Here is a 25,592-nt window from a genome sequence, read left to right on the forward strand (position 1 = left end):
AGGGACCTTGAGGATGGCAGGGACACCTTCCACTATCCCAGGGTGGATAAAAAAAATCCAAATCTGGCCTGGAACATTTTTAAGGATGAGGCAGCCACAACCTCTCCATGTTTTCCCTACTAGTCCCAGCAGAAAGCTCTTGTAGGATTCTGTAGGATCCTGCAGGATTCTGTAGGACCCCAATACCCACAGGATTTCTGCTTTCCCCTTGATGTTTATTCCCAACCATTATTTAGAGCTGCTGTTCTGTTTTCCAGCTGCCATTGGCACAAACTCCAGAGGGCTCAGGATCCATGGATGCTCTCCCAGGAGCACTGAGACTCCTCATTTCAGCATTGATAAATTTATAGCTGAAGTGGCTGACAGCTCATGGAATCACAGAAGGTTTGGGTTGGAAGGGACCTTGAGGGTGGCAGGGACACCTTCCACTATCCCAGGGTGCTCCAAGTCTGGCCTGGAACATTCCCAGGGATGGAACCTCTCCATGTTTTCCCTACTTGCCCCAGCTAAAAGCTCTTGTAGGACCCCAATATCCACAGGATTTCTGCTTCCCCTTGATGTTTATTCCCAAGCATTATTTAGAGCTGCTGTTCTGTTTTCCAGCTGCCATTGGCACAAGCTCCAGAGAGCTCAGGATCCATGGATGCTCTTCCCTCATTTCAGGAATTATAAATTTATAACCCAAGTGGCTGACAGCAATCCAAGCCATCTTTTCCTGAGGGAACAATGGAAATATTCCATGTCCATGCCATGCTCAGCCATGGAAATGATGGGAATATCATCAGACAGCAGGAATATAGAGTGAGGTGAAGAACAGAACCCAATTTTCCAGTTTCCCACCTCTCCATTCCCCACAAATCTATTTGTGAGTTAACCTTCAGGCCAATAACAGCTCCTGCTAAAGCTAAGGAATCAACTGGAAATCCAAGAACCAACAGGCCCTCCAGTTATACAAAATTACTCTTATTTTTACTTATTTTATTCTTTATTTTATTTTTATTATTTAATTTAATTTATTTAATTTATTTATTTTTTATATTTCTACTTATTCTTTATTTTATATTCTTTATATTTTATTCTTTATTTTTTCTTATTGTTACTTTGAACTCCTTTGAATCCTGAGGGCTTGGGATAAGAGATTATTTTGCCTCTCTTATGGTTTAGAGCTCAAATTTTCCACCTACACCCATCTTCCTCTAAAACATCTTTTTCTGGGGGACACAACCTATGGACAATAGGGATGGATATCCTGAAAATCCTGAACCATGCAAGGCTGGACAGGCCAGGAGATCTTTGTATCCCTTCAGCTCCAAATTTTCTAGTGGAATTAAAAAAAAAAAAATATTGAATTTAAAAAGCTTGGCAGATCTCAGCTGCCAGACACACCCCAGATGCTGAAGTGGGTGAGGCTTTAATTCACAATTTACCTTCAGCCCTGTCCAAGAGTTTTTACTGGCTCTGGTCTTGAAAACAGCCAAGCTGTCACTATTTACATCCTAAAAATGAGGAAAGGAAGCTTTTCTTACCAGGCCCCTGAAACAGAGAGAGGTACAAGTGCTCCAGCTCCTCCTCAGACAGGTACACTGGGAATGTGGTGCAGTCCAGCAGCAGGTGACAGGCTGCAGAAAAAGCTTCCTTGCAGTCACCTCTGAGGGGTCCCAACACCAGCTCCAGGTCCCACTCCTCCTCCTCCTTGTCCTTTTTGTGAGCAGAGCTGTGCTCAGGGAGGAGAGCAGGGCAGTTCTTGCTCCTGAAGGGGGAGCCCCTGGCTGAGAACAGCTCTGACAGCATCTGCTTCACCTGGGGCACAGTGATTTGCTTGGCATCCCAGGGACTCTTTTTCTTGTTGCCACCCTCAGGTAACCTGTAGCCATTCTCCTTTTTCTCCTTCCCACTCAGATTTATTGTTGCAATTCCTTCAGGACTCATTTCTTGGAGCTGCACCCCAAAAATGTATTTGCTGGAAAACTTGGCAACCAGCTCCTGGATGCAATACAGAGTTTTTTGGATGCTCCCTCCTTTTTTCCAGACATCATCTCTCTCCAGGGTCACTGTGGGCACCCCCAGGTGCTGGGACAGCTCTGGGGAGGAGGCACTCAGGCCAATGCCACTGTCCTCTGACTTGAGGGGAGGGAATGGAGCCTCCTCCTCCTCCTGCAGCACAGATTTGGTCTCCAGGGTCATGTCCACATCTTCCTTTGGCACTGGGCTCTGCAACAGCAACAGGGATGTGGTTAATGTAGCACTGCCAACAGAGATTTCACTTGGAGAGCAGCAATGAGAGAAAAAGGAAAAATTCCAGTTTGTGATTTCCAGTTCCAGGATCACAGTTGTTTATAAACAGCTGCATTTAAACCCCAACAAATATCTGTATAAAGCTCACACACTGCCTCATCAAACAGAGGGATGTGTTCCCCCCAGAGCAGTGCTCCATCTGCTGCATTATTTCTGCTCAAATGCAGGTATTTGTTCTGCTGGCACATTTTGGCAGGCTGTGCTCATGGGGTTGCTTTATCCCATTTATTCCTCATTCTTCAGCATGGTCCTTTGCACACCAACAATGCCCCATTGTGTTCCACTGAAATATTAATTGAGAGCCCTGCAGACCTAACCAGCTGTAAAGCTGGGCTGCATTTGGCAACTCCAGTTTTTAGCTACTGCATTCTGTTTCCAAAACCTTTTAGGTCCCATCTTTTTCAGGGGTAGACAAAACTAAACCCCCTTCAGTGCCACAAATAATTTAAACAGCCCAAAATTAAACACCCAGTGAGAGTAACAAGGGATTAGAGTGCTCTGCAGGAGCCAAAGAAAGGAAGTTTCAAAAAATCTTTATTGTTGTACTTAAAAATTTCATAAAATTATAGGTTTGGGTTGGAAGGGATCTTAGAAATGATCCAGTGCCACTCCTGCCATGGCAGGGACACCTCCCACTGAACCAGAGTGTTTCAAACCTTTTCCAAGCTGGCCTTGGGCACTGCCAGGGATCCAGGGCAGCCACAGCTGCTCTGGGAATTCCATCCCAGCCTCTCCCCACCCTCCCAATGATTAATTCCTTCCCAATATCCCATCTAACCCTACAATCTTTTAGTTTGAAGCCATTCCCTGTCCCTCCATCTCTTGGAAATTGTCTCTCTCCATCTTTCCTGCAATTGTCGTCTAGACTGAAGGAGAATTAGCATTTTTTTATCCTGTCCCAAAATTATTGAAACCAAGAGTTTTACAGGGTTTTACCCATCTCTGAGGGGTTGAAAATCACCTACCCCATTGGCACTCCCTGTCTCCATGTCCAGGTAGGAAGGGGGCATTTGCACCTTGCTGAGCACCTTAAAACAGGTTTTTAAGGCATGAGTGAGTTCTGGCAGTCCCAACACTTCCATGTTTTCCAGCAGAGACTGCACCATGTAACTGAGCATCTGGGGCAGGTATTGAGTCTGCACTTCTGAGTAGAGCTCCTGAAATAAAAAAGGAATGTTTAAAGGAGTTATTCCATGCCATCATCCCTGAGCAGTGACTGCCAAAGCCAGTCTTACCAAAGGGATCACATCCAGCAGGAACACCAGCAGTGTGCAGAGCTCTGAGATGGTAGGAGGAGTGCTCACATTTTCCAGAGGATACCTCATCCCTGTGGATTTGTTTCTGGAGTGAGAGAAACATTCTTAGATAAGGTTTTTTCTCATGGCAAAATTCTGGTTACAAGCAAAAAGCTTCATTAAAATCAGCATTAAAATACTGAACAGCTCTGAGGCAAAGGGCTTCTAACACAGCAGGAGAAAATATTCTGTCAAAACAACCTCAGCTCTGTGTGGTATGAAGAAGAGCTGCTGATTTTCAGACTGCAGAATCTTCCTTCTTAGAGTGAGAAAATGATAAAAAGAGAGATATCATAGAATCAGAGGGTTGGAAGAAACCTTAAATCCAGTTTAGTACCATAATTTTTTTCTATAAAAGCCTCTCCACCTCCCCTCCCAACTCTTTTTCCTTCTTCTGTTGATTTGAAAGGAATTTCTTTTGTTCCCAGTTGAAATTTCCAATTGTTTACCTGGTTGCATTCCTGAATTATCTGTGGACCCAACTTACAGATCTGGCTGGTTCTACCATGTGTGATGTCCCTTAAAAGCTTCAGTAAATATTATTATCATGAACACACAGCTCTGAAGTGGCATTTTTGAGAGCACAACATAAACACCTGAAACAATCTTCAAAGCATTTGGTCAGGTAATCCCAGAGGAAATCAGTGCTTAAGGATGTGATCAACAAATTCACTGTTTTGACAATTTCTGAAGCATTTTTGTTCTCTTTGATTGCACTGAAAGGGAAACAAAAGGAAAAGGAAAGCAGATGTCAGTGAGCTGCTGGACTCTAAAATCTCTTTCCCCTTTCTCTACGAGCCTAAAAAATTTTTAAAACTTATTATTTTTTATTTTTAATCAAAGACCAAATCAATCTGGAATAGCTGGAGCATCTTTCAGATGATGGAAATCACAAGGCTGAGCTCTGTCAGCAGCCTGGTGTCACTGTGGTTACTCAACACCCATCACATGCAGCAAACTCCATTTCTTCTCTGCTAACCCAAGAGAAATTTATTATGTATGGGGAAAGGGGAAGCCAGAGAAAAAAAATTCATCCTCTTTCCAGCAAGTCCCTTTGTTACAACCCAAAACTTCATTAAACTCTTTCATTTTAACCATTTAGCTTTAAAAAAAAAGATCCAGTTTCAGCTCAGAGCTGGAAGTTTTTCATACCTTGCCAGGGTGTTGCCACTTTGATTGTAGCTGAGTTTGAGATCAGAACCCAGGGTGGCTTTGCAGTAGGCATAAAAAGCTCTAAGAACTTCCAGGAACAGATCCCCAACAACCTGTGGCCCTGCAAGGAAAGGGGAAAAAAGAATCCAGGAGTTGTCTACAAAGGAGGGGAAAAACATAATCATTTCAGTGCCCTAAACTTGGAATAACTAAAAAAAAAAAAAAGTAGTGCATAAAGCATTGCAGTAAGTGCTTTTAAAAACAAAAATGTAAAGTTTAAGTGGCTAAGAACAGCAGAAAAGTTTAAAGTTTGTTATGTTTGATTTGATACCTTTAAATAATTGTTGCACTGTTAAATCCATTTCTAAAGGAAGTGCAAGTCTTAATGGCTTAAGGCTCAAGGAGTCAAACTTTACTGCTGACTGGAAAGATTAAACTGGATAATGCAGTTTAGCTAAATATCCCTGATTTAAAAGGGATTTATTATCCCTTTATCTGTACTTTGGATTAATGCAGGTTGTCAGGCAGCCAAGCAACACATCCAGTAGGGCAATGTCTCTCATTTACTTTCTAAATTAGATTAATCAATACATTTATAACAAAAACAGCCTCTTTGGCAGCATCACTCCCCACCCAAAATATTTTAGAAAACTTGTCAAGTCACTTCGGTTTAATTCTTTAGTGCAGAAAGGTGAATTTGCTCTTGAAATAAGGAGCCTCAACCTTGTGCTGCTGCATAGACACAGCATTTTTTTGTTTCCTGGTGAGATTTTTATTCTGTTTTTCTGGGAGTCAAATTTTGCTTCTAATATAAAAATCCAGAAAAAACAATAGAATTAATTGTTTTTTAGCAAACTCACTGGGAGAGATGGAGAAGTTGTAAACAGCACTGTTAAAACTGGAGATCTTGCATGGCTGATGTGTCTGAGGAAGAAAGCTGTCACTAAAGCTCACCTGAACTTGACCTGATCCCTTTGGCTTTGTAGGAACCTGACCTTTGGGTGGGAGGGACCATCCTGGAGACTCCTCACAGCCCTCAAGGTGCTGAGGCTGGCAGCAGATGAGTTGTAAGTTGGAGCAGCCTGAATGTTTGCTGGGTGTGCAGGTGCCTTTTGCTTTTATTTCATGGGATCACCAAGGTGGGCAGAGCCCCTCAGGATCCCCCAGTGCCACCCCAGTGCCACCAGCATCACCCCAAGCCTGTCCCCAAGGGCCACATCCAGCCTGTCCTGAGCACTCCCCCAGACAGTGACTGCAAACCTCCCTGGGCAGCTCATCCCAATCCTGACCACTCTGCCAGGGACATTTTCTTTCCCAATCTCCACCCTGAGCCTGCCCTGGTGCCATTTGAGGCCATTTCCTCTCCTCCTTTCCCTGCCCCTCCTGTCAGGGAGTTGTGCAGAGCCACAAGGTCCCCCCTGAGCCTCCTTTTCTCCAGCCTGAGCCCCTTCCCAGCTCCCTCAGCCCCTTCCCCAGCTCTGGCCCTGCCCTGGACACCTCCAGCCCCTCCAGGGCTCTCCTGCAGGAGCCACAGCTGGACACAGCCCTCGAGGGGCTCTCAGTGCCAGCACAGAGGGACAATCCCTGCCCTGCTCCTGCTGGACACACAATTCCTGAGCCAGCCCAGCTGCCAGGGGCCTCCTGCCCACCTGGGCACCCCTGGGCTCGTGTCCAGCCCTGGCACCAGCACCCCCAGGGATTTTCCTGCTTGAGCAGCTCTCAGGACTCTTTGTCCTCAGCCTGTGGGGTTGGGGTTGGCACAACCTCCAGCCTGGGTTGTGCTGACCCTACAGCAGGGCACAGATTTGCATTTCCCTCCCTGGGATCCAACCATGCTCTGCAGGGCTCTGTGGGGCAGCCAGAGAGAATCTGGGGAGGGAATTTGTTCCAGAGCAGGGCCAAGGCAAGGAACAGCCTCCTGCACACTCCCACACAAGAGTCAGGATTAAGATTGTGCAGGTTTTGTTAAGTCCTACGCAGGTTTGGGGCAGACACTTTACCTATTTCAGGTTTGTCCAGGAGGCTGATGAGGATCCTGAAGGGTTTGAGGTAAGCCTGGTGCTGCTCCTCTGGGTCAGACTCTGGGAATTTCTGATGCAGAATCACAATCAAACTCTAGGAAAAGGAAAACATCACAGTGTTATCCATCAGAGATAGACTGACATCTTATAAAAGGCTGAAATGTTTCTAAATTTGATTTTGTTTAGGATTGACTCCAAATGAACTCCAGTTTTCCATCCAGGGTAAACAAATCAATTCCATCTTCCCATCATCTCTACTCAAGGGCTGATCTTATTTTTAAATAATTCAGGTACTTCAGCCAAGATGCTTCCCTGTGGTTTCCTAAGATTCCATAAGCAACTCAATATTGGGATAAATACAGCACAGAGGCTTTGAGAGAGAGGGAAATGGATCCATAGGAATAGAGAGAGAAGGACAAACCAATATCTGGAATAATTCTGGACACAGTTGGATCATGAATTTATCTGGAATATATCTGTATAAAATTAACACCAACCTCAACCAAAAGATCTTTAGAGTATTTTGCAAAGAAATAAACAGCATGGTCTTCAGAAGTGGTGGAGTCTGGAGCAAAAGTGCCACCTTTGATATCAGAGCCTGCAAGAAAACAGAGGCAGGAGGAGCTGACACAGAGCACTCAGGGGTTTATATTGAATTTACACTTCATTTTTCATCTTTTGCATTTCAACAGCCCACAGGTCCCAGTTTGAGAGCATCCAGATGTTCAGCACAACACAGAAATCAAAACCAAGGCCAAACACAGTGGGAATCACTATTTCTTCCAGAAAAATCAGGTTAAAATAGTAAATTTTAGTCTTTTTAATCCACTGAACCACTTCAAAACAAGCTGTGGGTGAAACCAGAATTGATCAGATACCCTGGGATTCAGAGAGAAATAAACTCACCTCTAAGAGAAGCCCTGTTTGCCAAACATTTAATTGTATTAAGTCACTTAATAAATAGCAAATAAACATCACTTTACTTTATCATCACTCAATAACAGCTAAACAAGTCTAGTTACATTTTAAACAGTGATTTTTTTTTTTTTTTGCTCTGAAGTATCCAGAACATTGAAAATCCCTGGATTTTGCCCAGTACCTAGCAGCCATGCATACAGTCTCCTGTTGAGGGACATGTCTCTCCTCAGCAGTGTCTGGGTGGCTGCTGACAGGATGTAAACCAGATCAGCCCTTCTTAGCAGGATGGTGCTTTCCTCACAGTCCTAGGGAGGAAAATAAAGATTTGTCAGCTGTTGGTGAGCACTGAAAGGAGTCAAATTAGGGATGGGTTGGGGTTTTGAACAGGGAACATTCATGTTTTGGGAAAAAGGTAACAAAGCATCAACAGGAAAATGGTTTGTGTGCTAAAAATGGCAAAAAATGTGACACAATCTTAAGGGATCTGAGAAAAGTGGGATCATGGAGGCACAGGATGGGTTGGGATGGGAGGGATCTTAAAGATCCAATTCCACCCCATGCATGGCAGGGACACCTCCCACTGTCCCAGGCTGCTCCAGCCCCAGTGTCCAGCCTGGAACTGAACATTCCAGGGATCCAGGGGCAGCCACAGCTGCTCTGGGAATTCCATCCCAGCCTCTCTCCAACCTCCCAAGGATGAATTTTTCCCCAATATCCCACCTAACCCTACAATCTTTCAGTTTGAAGCCATTCCCTGTGTCCTGTCCCTCCATTCCCTGTGTCCTGTCCCTCCATTCCCTGTGTCCTGTCCCTCCATTCCCTGTGTCCTGTCCCTCCATTCCCTGTGTCTGTCCCTCCATTCCCTGTGTCCTGTCCCTCCATTCCCTGGGTCCTGTCCCTCCATTCCCTGTGTCCTGTCCCTCCAGCCCTTGGCAATTGTCTCTCTCCATGTTTCCTGCAGCTCCTTCAGGCCCTGCAAGGCCACCCTGAGCTCATCTCAAAGCTTCTCTTCTCCTAAAGACTTAAAAATCCTTCCTCCATCCTAAACACTGCCTACAGGCAGGTGAGGAAACAATGGGAGCAACTTTCATTTTAAGTAAGATTTTTCTTCCCTGCTCTTCACCAGAAATAACTTCATGTGGACAATTCTAAATTCTAAAATCTTACTTGAATAAATTTATTTTTTTCCTCATGATCTGCTCAGGCCTGAATACTTCAAGCACATCCCAAATATCCCCCAAAAGCTCCTGTGACATCATTTCTTCAGCCATGGAAGCTGTAAAGACTCTGAGAATCAGCAAAGTCTCCTCCACTCCTCAAACTGATGTGGCACAAAAAAGCCCCAAAATTCCTGGATTTTGGAGGTTGAAAATTCAGCCATTTGGCAATAACAGAGGTGGGAGCTGGGCTGCTTGCACAGAACACACCTCCCATGGGACAATCCCATAATAATCCCCTTACCAAAGCTGTATAAAATGGGAAAAAGAAGAGGATTGCTTCCAGGGTGTTCCTCTGCACAAGGACATTGGAATCCAGCACTGACACACACAAAGATTTTATCTGGAAAAGGAAAACACAACATTTAATTTGATTTTGCTATCACATAATCAAGGAAGAGAAGGAAGAAAATGTGGCTACCTGTGAACAGTATTTTGTTTGAATAAGAGGATAATTATAATTTAACTCCTTCACCCAAATTGAGTTAAAACAAATTTTTGTGGATATTAAAAGAGTTGTTAATATTGGGTTTGTAACAGTACAGAATGTCCCAGAGTTACAAGATTAAAACCTCTCAAAATGCAGATATTACTTTAATTAGCCTCACACTTATTCCATCACTCAACATGAATTTCTCCCTACAGAAGATTTTCATTTTACTGGAAAGATAAAAATTTCAGAACAGCAAACACTTTGGGACCTGCCCATTAAACACTGAAACCAGAAAATCTGCTCTTCAATTTAACTGGATGAAGCAATTTCAGAGCAGGGACATTTCAGCCTCTCCTCTCAAAATAATTTTAATTGCATGCCATCCTAATTTGATTAGGATTTGATGGAGAAGGGTGGGATTATGGGGTGTAAAATGAACTTACTGTGAGTTTATAATCAGTGCCAAGCATGAATTTCTGCTGTTTGCCAGAGAGTTCCCTGTTGATGTGGCTGACAACAAAGAGGGAAGCAGGGAGCCTGATGGAGGGGCTGCCCAGGACACTGCCCCAGAGAGCCCCATAAAACACCTCCTGCCCCATCAGCAGGGACAGCTTCACCAGCAGAGCATCTGTCCTGCACACAGACAGAAAAAAAAAAACCTTTATTAGTGATTTATACCACAGAAATGGAATTATAGACAGCTGACATAATTCATTTGATGTTTTGCAGCTTTGTGTTATCAGTATTTCCTTTTATCCCAGAAACTTTCCCTATCCCAGGTGGTGATGGATGAATCTCACTCTGCAAAAATAATCAAACCCACTCAATTCTTTGTCACTAAAACAAAGTCTCTGTTCACACACTGAAATATCTACAAATATTTAATTCTGACCAAACAACTGCAGCACCTCTGACTGCAGAATGTTTATGGCCAGAGGTGTGAAAAGCTAAATTGGAAGTCAGAAAGCAAATTTTATCAGGCTGGGAGCTGAATTTTTATCCTAAAAATTCCTGTTTTCAAACCAACAGGGTTAATTTTTAAGGCACTGGATGAAGAAAAACAAGAGGTGTGAAGTATTGGTATTTTACCACAAAGGAGGAATTAAAACCTCACATGATGAATGCAAGATTGAGAAAAGAGGAAAAAAAGAGGAGGAAACACCCTCCCAGTGTGATTTCTTTCCATTTCTTTATAAAAAAATCCCTCAAAGCAGTTTTCTATTTTTTGTGTGAGTGCACAAAGTCAGGGAAATTTGGAGCTGGAAATGTGTCCAGGCTGAAGCACAACCTCAGCACTTTGTTCACTTTCAGGAACAGCAGGAGCTGGATTCATTTTAGTCCTCAATATTGAAGGTTCTGAAAACCTTATAATTAAAAATTAACCTAACACATCTTCTGACAACATATTCTTAAAACAGAATTATTGCAATGAGTAAATAAAAGAAAAACTCCCTCATGGAAATTGGTATTGGTATTTCCCATAAAAACCCCATTCAATTAATTTTAACATAAATATTTCCCAAGATTGATGAAATATACATCAGATCCTGTCAGGTTTTGTTTCTTCAAGGCCAAGAGGAAAATGATGCCACTAAAAATAGGGAAAAAAGGTGCAAAACCAGAAGTCAGATACTGGAAGTTCATCTGCAGCTCCATTAAGTCTCTGCCCCATATTTTTATCAGATGATACAAAAATATTGGAAAGAATTCTGCTGCTCTCTCATGTTACAGAATTCAAACAGAATTTATTTCCAGAGCAGTGGTTTGGGGAGTCAGGTGAATTATTTAGGAGTCAGAGGAACTTCAAGAAATTTTTTATTTTTTTCTCTCAGCATTTCTATTTTTAACCCTCCTTTTCCTCTTCTCTTTTTTTAATCCTCTTTTTCCTCTTCTCTTTTTTTTAACCCTCCTTCTCCTCTTCTCCTTTTTAACCCTCCTTCTCTTTTTTTTCTAACTCTCCTTTCCCTCTTCTCTTCTACTGGGATGAAAATAGAGGGGAAAGATTTTTTTTGTACTTCAACATCTTTCCAGGTGCCCCCATTCATCCCCCTCTAGAAGCTCTTTTATTTATAGCAATCTGACAGAAATTTCTTGAGAATTCCCTAGAAAATCAAAATCCTGGATATTGCTTCAATGAATATGGAATAATTCATATTACCTGTCATAAATTTCTGATCCTTCTTCCAAGCCAGGCAGCAGCCCAATCACAAAGGCCTGGAGACCAGGTAGGAGGGATTTTTGGAGAGGGAGAAAATATTTCTCATACAAACCAAGGAGAACAGGTCTCACTGACATTGCTGCATTTGCCAGCAGAGGGAACAAACCAGAGCTTTGAATCCAAAAGAAAGAAAAAATAAGAGTTAATTAAAATAGATTGAGGTGGTTATACCTTAGAAAAAAAAAATTCCAAATTATCTGTACAAAAAAGATCCCTGATGAGCTGTTTTGTGCCTTAGAAAAAGAAAAAAATTCAAATTACCTGTACAAGAATAAATCCTTGGCAAGCCATTTTGTGCCAATGATTTTAAAGATTATTTCATAGGTTTCTAAAGCCTTTAAGTGCACCCCACTGGGCAGGGCTGGGTGCAAGCACTGGGATAATCTTTTACTGATGATCAATCTTCTGGGCAGCAGAGAATATTTCAGGTTACTCTGCAGAGCCTGGGGAGAAAGGAGACGAGAAGAAATAGTTATAATGTGAAATATAAAGTATCTAATGGTTGTTTGTTAAAGGTTGAGGAGAATATTGAGAAGAGTTTTAATCCTAACTGCATTTTGTTGTAGAATCTGTAGCTGAGTTTTTATTTGAAAAATTTAAACTGGTCTGAGTTTGCTTAGAGGAGGGAAAAGGAAATAAAAGAATAGAATTGGGACAGGGCATCCTTATCCCATCTCCAGGGGGAAAAGGGAAGGGACAGGAAAATCTCAGCTTTTAGGGAATAAAGAAAGAATTAAAGATTCATCTTTCCTCATCAATTCTCACTTCATGTATGGAATCATGGAATGGGCTGGAAGACACCTTAAAGATCCTCCTGTTCCAACACCTCCCACTGTCCCAGGCCTGGGACACTTCCAGGGATGAGGAAATTCCCTGGAAAACTTTTCCAAACAAAACCTTTCCACCAAAGCAGAGATGATGAAATGGGACAAACCCCTCTGATCTGGAATTCTCTGTGGCTGCATTCAATAACTCACTGCAGTCTTGTACAACTAAAAGATGTTTAGGACAGGAAATATTTAAATAAAATTTGTTGCTGGGCCAGGTTTTAGGAAAAACTGTGTCTCCCTTCCTGGGAAAGAGAACTCCTTTCCTTGAGCCACCAGAGCATTTCAGCAGGGAAATAAATAAGTTTTAATACATAAGAAAATCTGCAAGCCAAGGGCACTTCAGGCTTTGCTCAATGTGCAAACACAAACAGATGTTCCAGAGCACTTGGACATTTGGGATATTTTCAGGATCAGGCAAATTCTTGTCTCTTCCCAAAATTAAATCATGGTCTTGTCCTATGGAATTATTTTCAACTTAATTTTCTTCTATTTTGCTTGGAAAAGCAGCAGAAAGTGGAATAACCCTTCCTGGAATAAACCTAAACCAGGTTTATTATTTATTATCAGATTTAACCCTGAGCACTCCTCAGCAGGAAGGGGAGAGATAAAATCCACACCTTTTAGGAAGAACAACTGGCAGGATATTTACTTGAGATGAAAAAAAATAGGTTGAGAGTTTATAACAGCAGCAAACAGAAATGTCACACAGATGTCACTTAGAGCCACCTCCTTTCCTTCCTTCCCTCCCCCAGCACGGGCAGAGCTGCATTTAATGGATGATAAAAAACCAGAATCTAAAAATAAAACATTATTTCATCTATTTGTGCAGTTATCTGTTTTATACATTTGATATTTGAAACATTTACCCACGTGTTACATGAGGAATATTATTCCAACATTAAAATCCTTAAGAGTTGTAAGAACTTTGAAGATTTCTGGAAAGCTGGACTTTGAAACTTTCTATTTATATTGCTTGGCATGTATTTGCCCACACCCTCTCTGTATATTTATAGCTATAAATGGAGTTAATTACAAAAAAAAAAAAAAGTGGTAAATATTTTCCCTCTCAGTGTTGAGACTGAACAAATACCATTTTAATATTCCAATTGAAATATCAACCAGGCAGAAAATAGAAACATTCAGTGTTTATTACACAGAGAATCAGCTCCACCACAGAAATAAAGGCCCCTCAGCAAATCCCTGGTTTGGCTCCAACATTTCCTAAGGATTTGAAGGAAATAGGAATTCTCCCAAACATTAGGGAGAGATAAAGTGAATATTTAAAATCATGGAATGGTTTGGAAGGGATTTTATAGATCATCCAGGGACTGTATTCCACTATCCCAGGGTGTAATGGGTTAATTGCACCACTTAATTAGTGGTTTGTTTTCATTTTCTTCTGCCTTCACTCAGAAAAAACACAAAGGAGATGAATTTTCTCATGTTTGGGCTCAGTTGTTTATTAAATCTTATCTGAAATACAGAGAGTTCAGCAACACTTCCAGCTACCAGCTAAAAGTGAGAAAATGGAGCTGAACCCAGTGAGTTACAAGGTCTTTTAAAGCTGAATAAAGTCCAATAAAGAACTAACACCTCTATTATTTATATTTTTGACCCAATAACCAAACACCTGTGACCTGCAGTGCAGCACTGACTGTCCAACCAAAAACTCCAGCCTGAAATCATGGAGAAGAGAGAAGACAGAGAAAACACCCAAAATCCTCCATTTTCCCCCATACCTACTGCTATATTCTAAAAAACCAAATTCCAAACCTTCACCATGTGAAATCACACACTTGTATTTAACTACACATAGTGATTTTATCTCCATCACTCACATTTGGAAGCTTCTCCAAGGCCTCAGGTCCAAAGCAGAGTTCTCCAGGGTATTAGTGTTAGAAAGCACAGAAAGCTCAAAAATCCCAAGTTTTTGGGATCCAACACCAGGATGCTCCAAACCCCACCCAAAATACCCTTGGACACTTCCAGGGATCCTCAGCTTCTCTGTGCCAGGGTCTCCCCACCCTCCCAACCAGCAATTCCATCCCAATATCCCATCTTATTAAAAATTCCCCCTTTTCCCTGATCTCCCAGCACATTCAGGGATTTTAAAGCCCATTCCAACATTTTGGAAAGCTGTGCTTGCCCCCAGAGCCCTCCCAGCAAATCCTGGCTGCTGCTTTGCTGCAAGGTTCAGGTTCTTCTCAGCTTCCCCAAAATTGCAGAGCCAAGGATTTGAAAAGGTTTGAAAGGCAATAATTAGCAGAGGGATCTCCAAGTGTTCACTGAAATAAGAGTGAGGTGATAACAGACAGATTTGTAAATGCTAATTCATCTCCTTGAGCTCACAGGCAAAGTTGAGAAGTTGGATTTTTAAATATCCTGAGCTTTAAAGGGAAAAAAGAACAAAGAATCAGGATCCAGGAATGATGGAATTATTGGTAGAGGTGAATAAAATCAAGATCTCATCCCACACCTTTTTTCCAACATTAACACCTAAGGATGCTCAGAATTTCTCTGAAATTGGGCTCTAAAAATACAGAATTGTCTACAAAAGGAAAACTTGCTATTTTTGGCATGTGCCTTAAAATTAAACCACATACACAGAGAAATATTTGCATCTCCTCAGTTCCAGGTTTAGTTCTTTCTGCACTAGAAATCTGTTAAAAATAATGGCAAAAACTCCATGCAAATCAAGTAAATATTTTTATTTCCATCACTAGAATTCCAGGAAAAGGCAGCATCAATTTCTAAGATTATCTTCAAATAGGATATCATGATTCTTTTTTAAACAAGTGGTTGTGAGGAGAGGGGGAGAAGAAGAACCTGTGATTCTATTTTCCACTGATTCATTTTCCAAGTTAAAAAAAAAATTCTAAACAGAGCTGCAGCATCCATAGAAATACCATCAATAGAATTAATTTTAAAGTGGGAGAATTAATTTTATAAGTGGTTGTAAGGAAAGCATGAGGTGAAGTTGTATTAAAAAAGGGGGACAAAGGTGTATAAAATATCCTCAATCTTGCACATTGCACTTGTCCATTAAAAAAAAAATAAAAATAAAAAAAAATAAAGGAACTTCTCAAAAGTAAAAATAAGATTTGTCTTCAGCATAAACTGAGCCAGCAGTTGGTATAAAGCCCTGGATGTCTGAGTTTTTATATGAAGCAAGTGGTTAATTAATGGCTGCACTCATTAAATCCCTTTTCAGAAGAATCCTCCTCTTCTCTCCCTCAAGAGCAGCCAGATTGTGACACTGAGTGTTGCTGTTCAATGACTGTGCAGCTGCAAGGACTTCTGGGCTTTGTTTTCCTTTCCCCTCCCAACAGAACAAAGATTTGGGTGAGATCAGCTTCACCTCAAAGTTTTTTGAGGCAAGAAAAACCTTCAGAACCAAAAAGTCCCAGATTGATTTTCTGTTGGTAGTTCGATTTTTTAAAAAAAAAAAATCACTTTGAAAGTGCAAAGTAAAGATTAAAACTTGGATTTACAGAGTTGTGTTATACCCAAGGATAAAAAGCAGTTGGAAAGTGCTCTTGTAGAGTAAATAATACTAGAATTCCTGATTGGATTGGGTTGGAAGGGACCTTAAAGATCATCAAAATCCAATATTTTCTATTCCTCAGTTCTTCATTTTGCCACTTATCTACTACTTGCCTATCCTCAGAGTTGAAATTTATGGAAAACACATATCTATAATCTGGATAAAAAACCTCTTATGCAGATTGTTCATTTGGATTTTCCTAACTTCATCATATTTTTATCCTCTTACTTGCCTGAAGTTCCCCACACATAAATATTTTATATATATTTTATATATATTTGCTATATATTTGCAGTGACATGCATTTTAGATATAAAAACAATATTAAAAGCATTTGTTTCATTGATAAATCTACCTGTACTCAACCACCAGCTATTTTTAAGTTTAAAAAGCAACATCCCTCCACCCCAGCAGCTTTTTTATCAAAGTATGAAAGTGATTTCTCACTGAAAATGAAGCTAAAACCTCTTTAAAACACTGATATCCATATTTACAGCCTGTTTCATCCACCTGTCTGCATCTGCCCATTTATATTCCTATTTAAAATATTACTTTCCACTGTTTCTCATTTCCCATAATGATCTATTCTACCTACATTATTCAAAATAACCCCCAAGATAACCCTTATAAGTGTGGGGTGTAAAATAAATGAGCAAATTCTGCCAATTCTCTCATGATCATAAATCACAACTGGTGATTTGTAAGTCTGAAGGGCAGATTCTTTTCTCCTGACCTCAGAAACCCAAAAAACAGCCCCCAAAAAATGGGTAAAACTGCAGTAACTCCTCAGGCTCCCCATAGAAGCCATGAGGAACAAACACAATCTTAGGAGAACAATCCTCTGACCTACTTTAAGCAAGAGATGAGTCACAAAACAAGAAAATAAACCCCTTTATTCCTCTGCCTGTCTAAGAGCAATTCCAGGTGAAGCTGTCTGTGCTCAAGTCCTGTCAAGTCACATAAAGCTCATCTCCCTTAAATGATAAAATAAAATCTCTGCAGATCTGAGCATTCAGATGTTGCTTCCCTGGTTCCACAAGAAAATAATATTTGGAGCTGTAGAAGCAACAGAGAAACTCAAAAACAAGCTCCAGTTTATCCTCAGTAGAATCATTGAGGTTGGAGAGATTTTAGGATCATCAAGGAAAAACCTTATTTTTAAAGAATAAGAGCCTGTCTTGCTTTTTCCAGCCCTGGGATTACCTGGAGGGTGATGCCAGAGCTTTATGGAAATAAGAGAGTGTTTGTGTCTCAATAGTGCCTGCAGGAGAAAAACTCTCCAAAAATATTACACCTGGATGGGCAAGAAGAGATGTCACACTGCTCTGGAAAAAAAAACTTATGAACTTTTTGATTTCTTGTGTTTTGTCCTTCCCTTTCTCAGCATTTTCATGTGTGATTAATCTCAGTTATCCCTGCACACAAGTGATCACCAGGATCTTAAATATAAGTTTGTGAAAACAATTTTATCACTGATCTCCTTCCTGCTCCACCATTAACTGCAAGAAAAATGAGGTTTTTCTGTCAGAAACACCTCCCCCAGCCCTGATAAAACTCAACTAATATAAATAATATTTATATTTGAGGCTGTCACAGGCCAAGCAAGGAGTTCAGGCAATGTTTACTGACATCTTATTTTCCTTTTGGCAACACCTGCCCCTGCCACTTCCATCCTGATTTTCAGAAAACAGACAGGGGATGATTTGCTCCACCAATTCTTAAGCTCCTAAAAAGATTAAATCCATAAACCCCCCCAGCAGATGGGCTGTTGGATCAGCTGAAAGCTTTTCCTTTGGTTTCTGCTCTGCTGCCACAGATTTGGGCAATTGTGGACCTGAAGAAGAGGCTCAGGTAGGTGCTGAGCAGCTCAGTGCTCATCTAGGTCAAGATAAAAGATCAAAGCCTACCTCTCACTCTAATGATTTCATATTTTCCCTTTTGACAAAAACACTTTGAAGGACTCTGGTTTTTGATGAGAGCCAGAATCATGATGGAAAACTGAAGGGAGAAATGTGGAACTGCTGTTCCAAAACAGTATTTCTGTCTCTCCCCATGGTTGTACAAAAGACACCAAATTTCCCCAAATCCAAGGGAAGGGCATAGCCAAGTAAATGTTACCTTTAAATAAAAGCTTTGAATCAAATATTCTAAAACTTGTACTTCCTGTTATCTAGAAAAGCTTTTTAGCTGCTCTAGAGTGAGGGTTTCTTTGATACAAAAATTAAATTAACTCAGCAGCATAAAGACAGCAAATACCATTTGCAGGACAGCTCTGCTGGTTTCACCAGATTTCCTCACATTTATATAAAAAAATACTGACTCAGCTCCTTCCATTATTTTTCTTGAGTGAATTTTCAATTTTTCCAAGTGCTGGAAGTGACAGAAAAGTTCATAACAATCCAAATATCACAAATAAATGAGAAAAAAATCCCCTCACACTGTACCTTATTAAGTTTGCCAAGGGAAGAGATCAGATCTGCCCATTCACTGGATGATTCAAAGTTCCTCAGAGCTTTCTCAATTGCTGAAGAATAATTCCTGTATCTGTAATCCCCAAGTAAATCCTGCTCTTCTGGATCCATCTTGGCTTCTCATAGCAAGGTGGAACCTCCTGGGAAACACAAAAATGCAAAAAGTAACAAAAATCACCCAAATTTCAGTTCTGCCACAGCTGAGATAATAAATATGGGGAGGCACTGATAGCACAATAAACAAGTTACCAGAGCAAAATTTCAACACAAAGTTAAAAATAATTCCCTGGGTATGACTTTGATTCCTCACTGCTTCTTCCAAAAGATTTTCAGTCATTTTTTTTCCTGTTTCTGGGATGTGTTTTTCCCCTTCCACACACATGGATATCACACAATAACAAAAGGGAGGATTCCAAAACCTCCCTCCAAGGATTTGGGGAGCTGGAAATTACCTTCAGAACTCATCCCCTGTGCTCTGCAAGGTCACCTGGAGCATGGAATGGGAAATATTCCCAGTGCAAACACAGCTTTGCAGAGGAATCCTGCTCCAGGAGCTCTCAGAGCTCAGCTTGGCAGCAGCAGATGCTCGAGTGCAAGTCTGAGGTGTTGTGCCAAAATGCCAAGCCATGCACTAGAATCCTCCTGTATTCCAACAGAACACAGCCATATATTTTTATATTTAAAAATCAGCTGTTCACACCTGATTTTCCTGTGTTTTGCATGATATTTAGGTTAAAAATGCAAATACACCTGGTTTAGAACAATGGAATCCATGCATGGTTGGATTTTCCCTGCTTAAAAATCCTCCCTTCTCTCCTTTGCTACCTCTGACACCAGTTGTGTTAGAAAACATAAAAATATTCTTCTAGAATAGTTTAAATATTTTTAGGTTTATGTCAATCCCTGGTGCATCATTGATACAGAAAAGAAATCACAGCTCTGTAACAAAATATTTTACATTTCTGAAGGACATCTGCATTCAGTCTCCTGCTGTTAGGACACAAAAATAAACCCAAGCCATCCTCCATGTCCTTTAAAACATTAAATATGTTGTAATAAATATCTTGAACTCCATCAACAGAAGGGTTTTGGTAGGAAACTCTCAAAACCAGAAAAATGCTGGATAAAATGAAAAACATAAAGGATTTAAAGTGCAGGTTTAAACCACCTTTGCATTCCTGTGAGCAGGATTGAGGCACTGCCAATAAAACCATTCAGTGCCAGCCAAGCCAGATCCACCTCCATGGAAAAATAAAATTATCACACAATGTCATCAGGGCTGGTTTGTTTGGCCACAGAGAGGATTTAATTTTGACTTTATCAGGATGTTTGCAGTGCTTCTCCCAGCAGAGAGAAGGAAATCAGGGAATGACCTTAATCTGGGATCCAGCTCTCCTTGTTCCAATAAAAAAAGAAAGGAAGTCAATCCTCCCATAAAACCCAACAATGTGGAAAAGCTGCAAGATACTGTCAGCAAAAATTAAGAGTAACCTGATACTAACACTGGGCAAGAAATGGAATCTTATTTCCCTCATCTCATCTTAACCATGGGATTGTTTCTACTCCTGAGAACAAAGCAGGAGCTGGGGAAGTTTTTCCAGCAGTTCTCTGCCAAGTCAGGGCTGCTGCCACCTCCATGAAAAAGAGATTTGTCTGGATCACTTAGAATCAGGCAGCTGGTTTGCTGACAGGACACATCAGTTCTAAAATATTTAATTTGGATTTTTGCATTGAAATGACAGGTGAATAGTTGATTTCCACCCAGGAAAGAACAGATGGAAGTAAAGATTTAGTGGGGTTTGATATTCCAGCTGCCAGATGTCAGCAAGGTTTGAAAAAATCCAGTCATGTAAATAAGGCAAATAGAGCTTGTTAGTGCTAGGACACAAAGGAAGATAAATAATAATATAAAATAATTTAAAAGCCATATAAAAGCCACTTGCCAGCGACCTTTAGGCACACAACCCAAATCCCAGGTCACAAACTTCCTTGGTAAATCCTGATGTAAATCATTATTCAGCTCCCACCACTGATGGTGCCAGGTAATGGCCACAAATTCAAACAAGAAATTCCACTTTAACATGGGGAAGAGCTTTCCATGGAGACAGCAGAGCTCTGGAACAGCTGGAATATGCTGAGCTGGGGAAGATCCACCCCCCAAAATCCCAACCCCTCCATTCTGAGCCCTCCAGCTCGGCAGGGGGTGCAGGGGCTGATCCCCTCCCAAACCCGGCCATCCCAGGATCCTGGCACTGTGTCCCTTCCCATTGATCAAAAATTCGTGTTAATCATAAAAGTAATGGGGTTTGTATAAACCAGAATACTTAGGTCTGAAATGAAGCATGACACTAAAAATAAAGGAAAATATATGATTAAATAATTCTGTTTTAAATCCCCCTGTTATGAATATTATGTTTTCTAAAGAAGTTGTGTCTACTGACAGCTTGCAGAACAACACAGCCCAACAGATTCTGCAAAATCAGGTTTCCTGCCTCTGTGTGATCAATTGCAGCCTGTCCCTGAGACCAGACTTCCCAATTTCTGCCATTCCTTATCTACCAAGAGCAGAGGTTATCTGTGGGATTGACAAATTGTCCAGAGACTCACATCCCACAGACCACCACTGCTTACCTGGCAGAATTATGGCAACAAAAAGTAACAATTACTGATGACTGCAAGGAAACCACTTTATAAAAGGGAGCTGCAAACCAAAGTGGGGTGGAGCACGGAGTGGGCAGTGACCCCCATGTATCCCCATTGCTCTGTCTGTATAAAATACAGCAATCTGAATTTTGCTGAATATCGAGACTTTTGTTTCTCATTTATAACACCATCTCCATTCCCAATTCCACATTCCCATCCCCGTTCCCCCCGTACCTGCGCAGGGCCCCCGCAGCTCCCGGGGCGGCGTGAGGGAGCCCGGGCGGCGGCGGGGCGGGAGCGGCTCCCGCAGTCCCGATGGAGACCCAGCCTATGGAAATCCAGCCCTAAGGAGAGCTGACCCTATAGAGAAGAGAGCTGACCCTATGGAAAGCCTGGCCTATGGAGAGCTGGTTCTATGCAATCCCGGTTCTATGGAAGCCCGGCCCTATGGAACGCCGCCCCCGCCCGCGCTGCCAGGCCCGCAGCAGGGCCCGCACCACCGAGCGCCCCGCGGGGAACGCCGAGGCATCGCGGTGCGGCAGAGCTCCGGCTGTCCTTATTAGCCGAGGCCTCTGGCATTGTCACCCCCTGTATCTGTCACACGCTGTCGCTGTCACCTTTCTCCCGGTGTCACCCTCTGTCGCGTCCCGCCACAGCCCGCAGCGAGTCACCTACTTCCCCCCCCACACTGTGGGGAGATGGTACAGCCCGGGCGGGCGGGCCGGGGCATCGAGCGCCCTCTGGCGGCGCGGGCGGGGACGGCGGCTCCGCACCGGGAGAAGCCCAGGAAGAACCGGGAGAGCTCCGAGAAGAACCCCCAGAAAAACCGGGAGAACCCCAGGAAGAACCCCCAGAAAAACCGGGAGAACCCCAGGAAGAACCGGGAGAACCTCGGGAAGCAGCGGGAGAGCGCCAGCACCGCGGCCGAGCCGCTCCATTCTCCCGCCGCCCAGCCTGGAAACAAGGACAGCCTCACCTGTCCCCGCCCTGCAGGTAAAGCAGCGCCAGCGCTTCCAGCTTCGCTTCTGCTCCAGCTGGATTTAGGAAAAAAAAAAAAAAAAAAAAAAAAAGGAGTTTTTGGGAAATTTGTATGGTTTTTAAGAGAGGTCGGATGTCGCGTTTACTCAAATTCGATGCAAGGAGCATTCTGTTTCTTTGGAAGAAAGGGATTGTGCTGGAGGGTTTCTAGTCCTCTGCCAGCAAACCAAAGGAACGAACAAACCAACAAAATCAAAATACCCATAGGAAGTAAAATACAGGATCCTAAAGGATTCATATGCTGTGGAAACATAGTATTTATCCTCGGTTTCTCTTCCCCTTCCCTTCTTTTTTTCCACTGCAATCCCTTCCCCTCTTCCCCTTTGCCCTCTTCCCTTTTCCCCTTCTTCCCCTCTCTCTCTCTTTTTTTTTTTTTTTTAATTTTTTTATTTATTTTTATTTTTAACATGCACGCAGAAAATCCTGATTGTTCCAAGCAGCTGAGGAAAAAAAATCAAGGGGAAGGCATTTATTCGGTTATTCAAGGTGAGAGAGGAGAAACTGTTCAGATTTGGATGGATACTGTTTCAGCAATAACCCCTTATAAGTTACATTAGGTATTAAGTAACACATTAAATATTAAGTTACATTACATTAAACACAATAAGTACATTAAGTGTTACATTAATATACTGGTTTTTTTTTCTTGGTACCACCTGCCTCTCCCCTTCCTAGCTAGATTTTAGGAATTTAAAACTTTCTAAACTGCAGTGCCACCAATTCAAGTTTCAGTTCCTAAATTTTAGAATTATTCTTGGCAATGCTGGTCAGAGGTTTTAAGCATGTGTCTGGCTGAGCAAAGAATTTGTATTTTTGATGATTTCCTTAAGACATAATATTCATGTCCTAAAATACAGTGTATTTCTTAGGATGTTTTCCAATTACTTTCTCAGGGGGTAGAGCTGGATAATCTTTAAGGTGCTTTCTGTGATTCCATGGTTCTCCTTCAGTGGTAGTGACATGCCCTGAAAACACCAGGAAATCACGTGTGGAAGTGTTGTACAGGACAACAGCCCAGGATTATTTTATTATTATTTCATCCCTTCCTAACCCTTAAACCTCACACTCAGCAAGGGCAGCAAAATCTGAGAGCAACAAAACAATTCCCACACTACAGACACAGACCACAGAGAAGCAGGGGAGGGTTTAAAAAAAACAGAAAGGAAATAAATAATTGATAAATTTGAGTTGGACAATGGAAGCTCTGTGCAAAGCCCTGCCCTGTCCCAGGAAAATTCCCTTTTCCAGAGACAGCAGGGAATGGGTGCACACTTGTAAGAGTGGGGGGAATTTTGCACCACTTAATTAATGGTTTGTCTTAGTTTCTTTTGCTTTTACTTAGAGCTAGCATTAAAAAATATACGAAGGAAACAGATTTTTTTGTGTGTTTGGGCTTGGTTGTTAATTAAATTTTATTAAAAAGTACAGAGTGTTCAGTAGCACTTCCAGCTACTTTCTAGAAAAGAGGAAAATGGGAAAATACTTAGTTGTTACAAGGGCTTTTAAAGTTAAACAGTTTAATAGAGAATTAACACTTTTATTACTTATACTTTTAACTCAATAACTAAATTCTCATGACCCTCAGTATGACACTGACCAACCAGAAACTATTATTTGAAACCCATGAAAAAGAAAATGAGTACTGAAAGAGACACCACTTAAAATTTTCTATTTTGTCTTACAGCTATTATTACAAAAACCTTAAATTTAAAACTCTTTACTATGTGAAAGCACACACTTTTATTTAACTATACACCCATGATTTTAACTTTATTACTTAAATTTAGAAGCTTTCTCCAAGGCCTCAGGTCAAAAGCAGAGTTCTCCAGGGGGGTCAGTGCTAGAAAGCACAGAAAGTTCAAAATTCCAGGTTTGTGGGATCCAACACACACTCTGTCCTGACTGACCCAAAAATTCTGCTTTTTGTTTCCACCTCCAACTGCTGCTTCTCCTTCCCTGAGTCCCCACCACAGCTGCAAAGGTGGGGAGAACATCTGTCCCCTGTCTGTCCTTCTGTCCATCCCATGGGAAGTTGTTTAGGATCAAAAACCTCTGTGAGGAATGACAGTGACCCTGCAGCCATCACCTCCCACTTTGCTTCCTCACCCTGGTGTAACAAAGAGCTTAATTTAAGAATTTGAAATGCACAGAAGTATCACAGAATGGTTTGGGATGGAAGGGAACTTAGAGATCATCTAAATCTTCCACTGTCCCAGGTTGCTCCAAGCCCTGTCCAGCCTGGCCTTGGACACTTCCAGGGATGGGGAATTTATTATCTCTCTTTGCCACCCTCATATAAAGAATTTCTTCCCAACATCCAACCCAAACCTGCTCTTTCCTTGAGGCCATTCCCCCTTGTTCTGACTCCCTGTGGGAAACCCCTCTCCAGCTCCCCTGCAGCCCCTTTAGGACTGAAAAGCTGCTCTGAGGTCACCCCAGAGCCTTCTCATCTCCAGGCTGGGCTCTACAGCAAAACTCTCCAGGGTGAGTTTAACACCTTTGGTAAAACTTGCAAAGCTAGAATTTGAGTGAAGCTAAAACTCAAACCAGCAAAGCAGATCCTGAATTAGACTTAAGCAGGAGCTTTACAGATCCCAGGGGATATTTCAGTGCTGATTTGTGTTTAGCACTGGAGATTTCCTGGCTGTGGTTAAGGTAGCCATGATTCTCCCAGTCTGGTCCTTGCACAAAACAAAGGCCAAGGTGTGTTTGGAACATTTGGGGATGCCACAGAGATGGACACACAGCTTCTGAAGCTCAGTGACTCAGGCAGCACTGGAGGGATGAAGAGCTAGGCAGGATTTCCCAGTGCTGGATTAAATCTCCTAAAGCTCTGACTAAACCCAAGAGCCACGTTGTGCTTTGCTGAGATCCCAGTAACACCACTGAAAGGACACACACAAACTGGTTTTTCTCTGGAGCCTATCAGGAAGGCTGAGTTACAGTGTAGCAGCCAAAACTTCACACATATTTTGTATTTTTTTCCCTAAACACAAGGCCTCTGAGTTGTTTTTTCTTCCCAGGAAATAGATTACCCTGAGAAATTTGGGCCTTCCCTTCAAGGAGCTCTGAGGCATGACTGATGAAGTAATTCTTCACAAAAACAATGCTCCTATATGTTAAAAAAAACCAACTTCTAAGCAGCCCTTTGTTCTGTGCTGATAAGCAATTTAAACCCCCCACACTATTTATTCCAATACCTTCCACTCCAAGGCTTCCCAACCCAACCTGGGGGAGGCAGTCAGCATCACCTCCCTGACTCCTGATTAACAATTAACAAGCCCATTATTGATTTGTCATTACTAACAACAGCTTTATGGGCAATTGTTTCCAGCTCCTTCAGCCTCAGAAGAAGCAATTTTTCAACTCTGAGAGTTTGAAAGGCAATAAGCAGCATGTAAACAAATGTAGAGCTCTCCACATCACTTACTTTTCCTATTGCTGTGATGTGCAGAGCACTTAATTCAGATTTTATTAAGGAAACTTCTGGCAGTGCAATAAAGGAACTGAGGAACAC

The 25,592-nt window shown here is 41.8% G+C and overlaps 1 protein-coding gene across 2 annotated transcripts in view; it reads right to left on the reverse strand.

The window, feature by feature from the left end:
- Window positions 1–21,689, reverse strand: part of DOP1B (DOP1 leucine zipper like protein B) — a 44,660-nt gene extending 22,971 nt beyond the window's left edge. The window contains exons 1-14 of one of the 2 annotated variants that reach the window (XM_056511863.1): window positions 21,655–21,689; window positions 18,368–18,534; window positions 11,811–11,992; window positions 11,490–11,660; window positions 9,775–9,964; window positions 9,143–9,241; window positions 7,863–7,986; window positions 7,261–7,361; window positions 6,743–6,857; window positions 4,743–4,863; window positions 4,187–4,306; window positions 3,531–3,636; window positions 3,261–3,452; window positions 1,527–2,211 (exon numbers count right to left, since the gene is read on the reverse strand). In XM_056511863.1, coding sequence (XP_056367838.1) covers window positions 1,527–2,211; window positions 3,261–3,452; window positions 3,531–3,636; window positions 4,187–4,306; window positions 4,743–4,863; window positions 6,743–6,857; window positions 7,261–7,361; window positions 7,863–7,986; window positions 9,143–9,241; window positions 9,775–9,964; window positions 11,490–11,660; window positions 11,811–11,992; window positions 18,368–18,505 — 2,344 coding nt within the window. In that variant the 5' untranslated portion in view covers window positions 18,506–18,534; window positions 21,655–21,689. Of the gene's footprint in view, window positions 1–1,526; window positions 2,212–3,260; window positions 3,453–3,530; window positions 3,637–4,186; window positions 4,307–4,742; window positions 4,864–6,742; window positions 6,858–7,260; window positions 7,362–7,862; window positions 7,987–9,142; window positions 9,242–9,774; window positions 9,965–11,489; window positions 11,661–11,810; window positions 11,993–18,367; window positions 18,535–21,271; window positions 21,572–21,654 lie in introns of those variants that run through there. The other variant, XM_056511780.1, reaches the window with a different exon arrangement.
- Between the last annotated feature and the right edge of the window lie 3,903 nt (window positions 21,690–25,592).

This window comes from Oenanthe melanoleuca, chromosome 1 (assembly GCF_029582105.1).
Source record: "Oenanthe melanoleuca isolate GR-GAL-2019-014 chromosome 1, OMel1.0, whole genome shotgun sequence".
NCBI classification, from domain to species: domain Eukaryota; kingdom Metazoa; phylum Chordata; class Aves; order Passeriformes; family Muscicapidae; genus Oenanthe; species Oenanthe melanoleuca.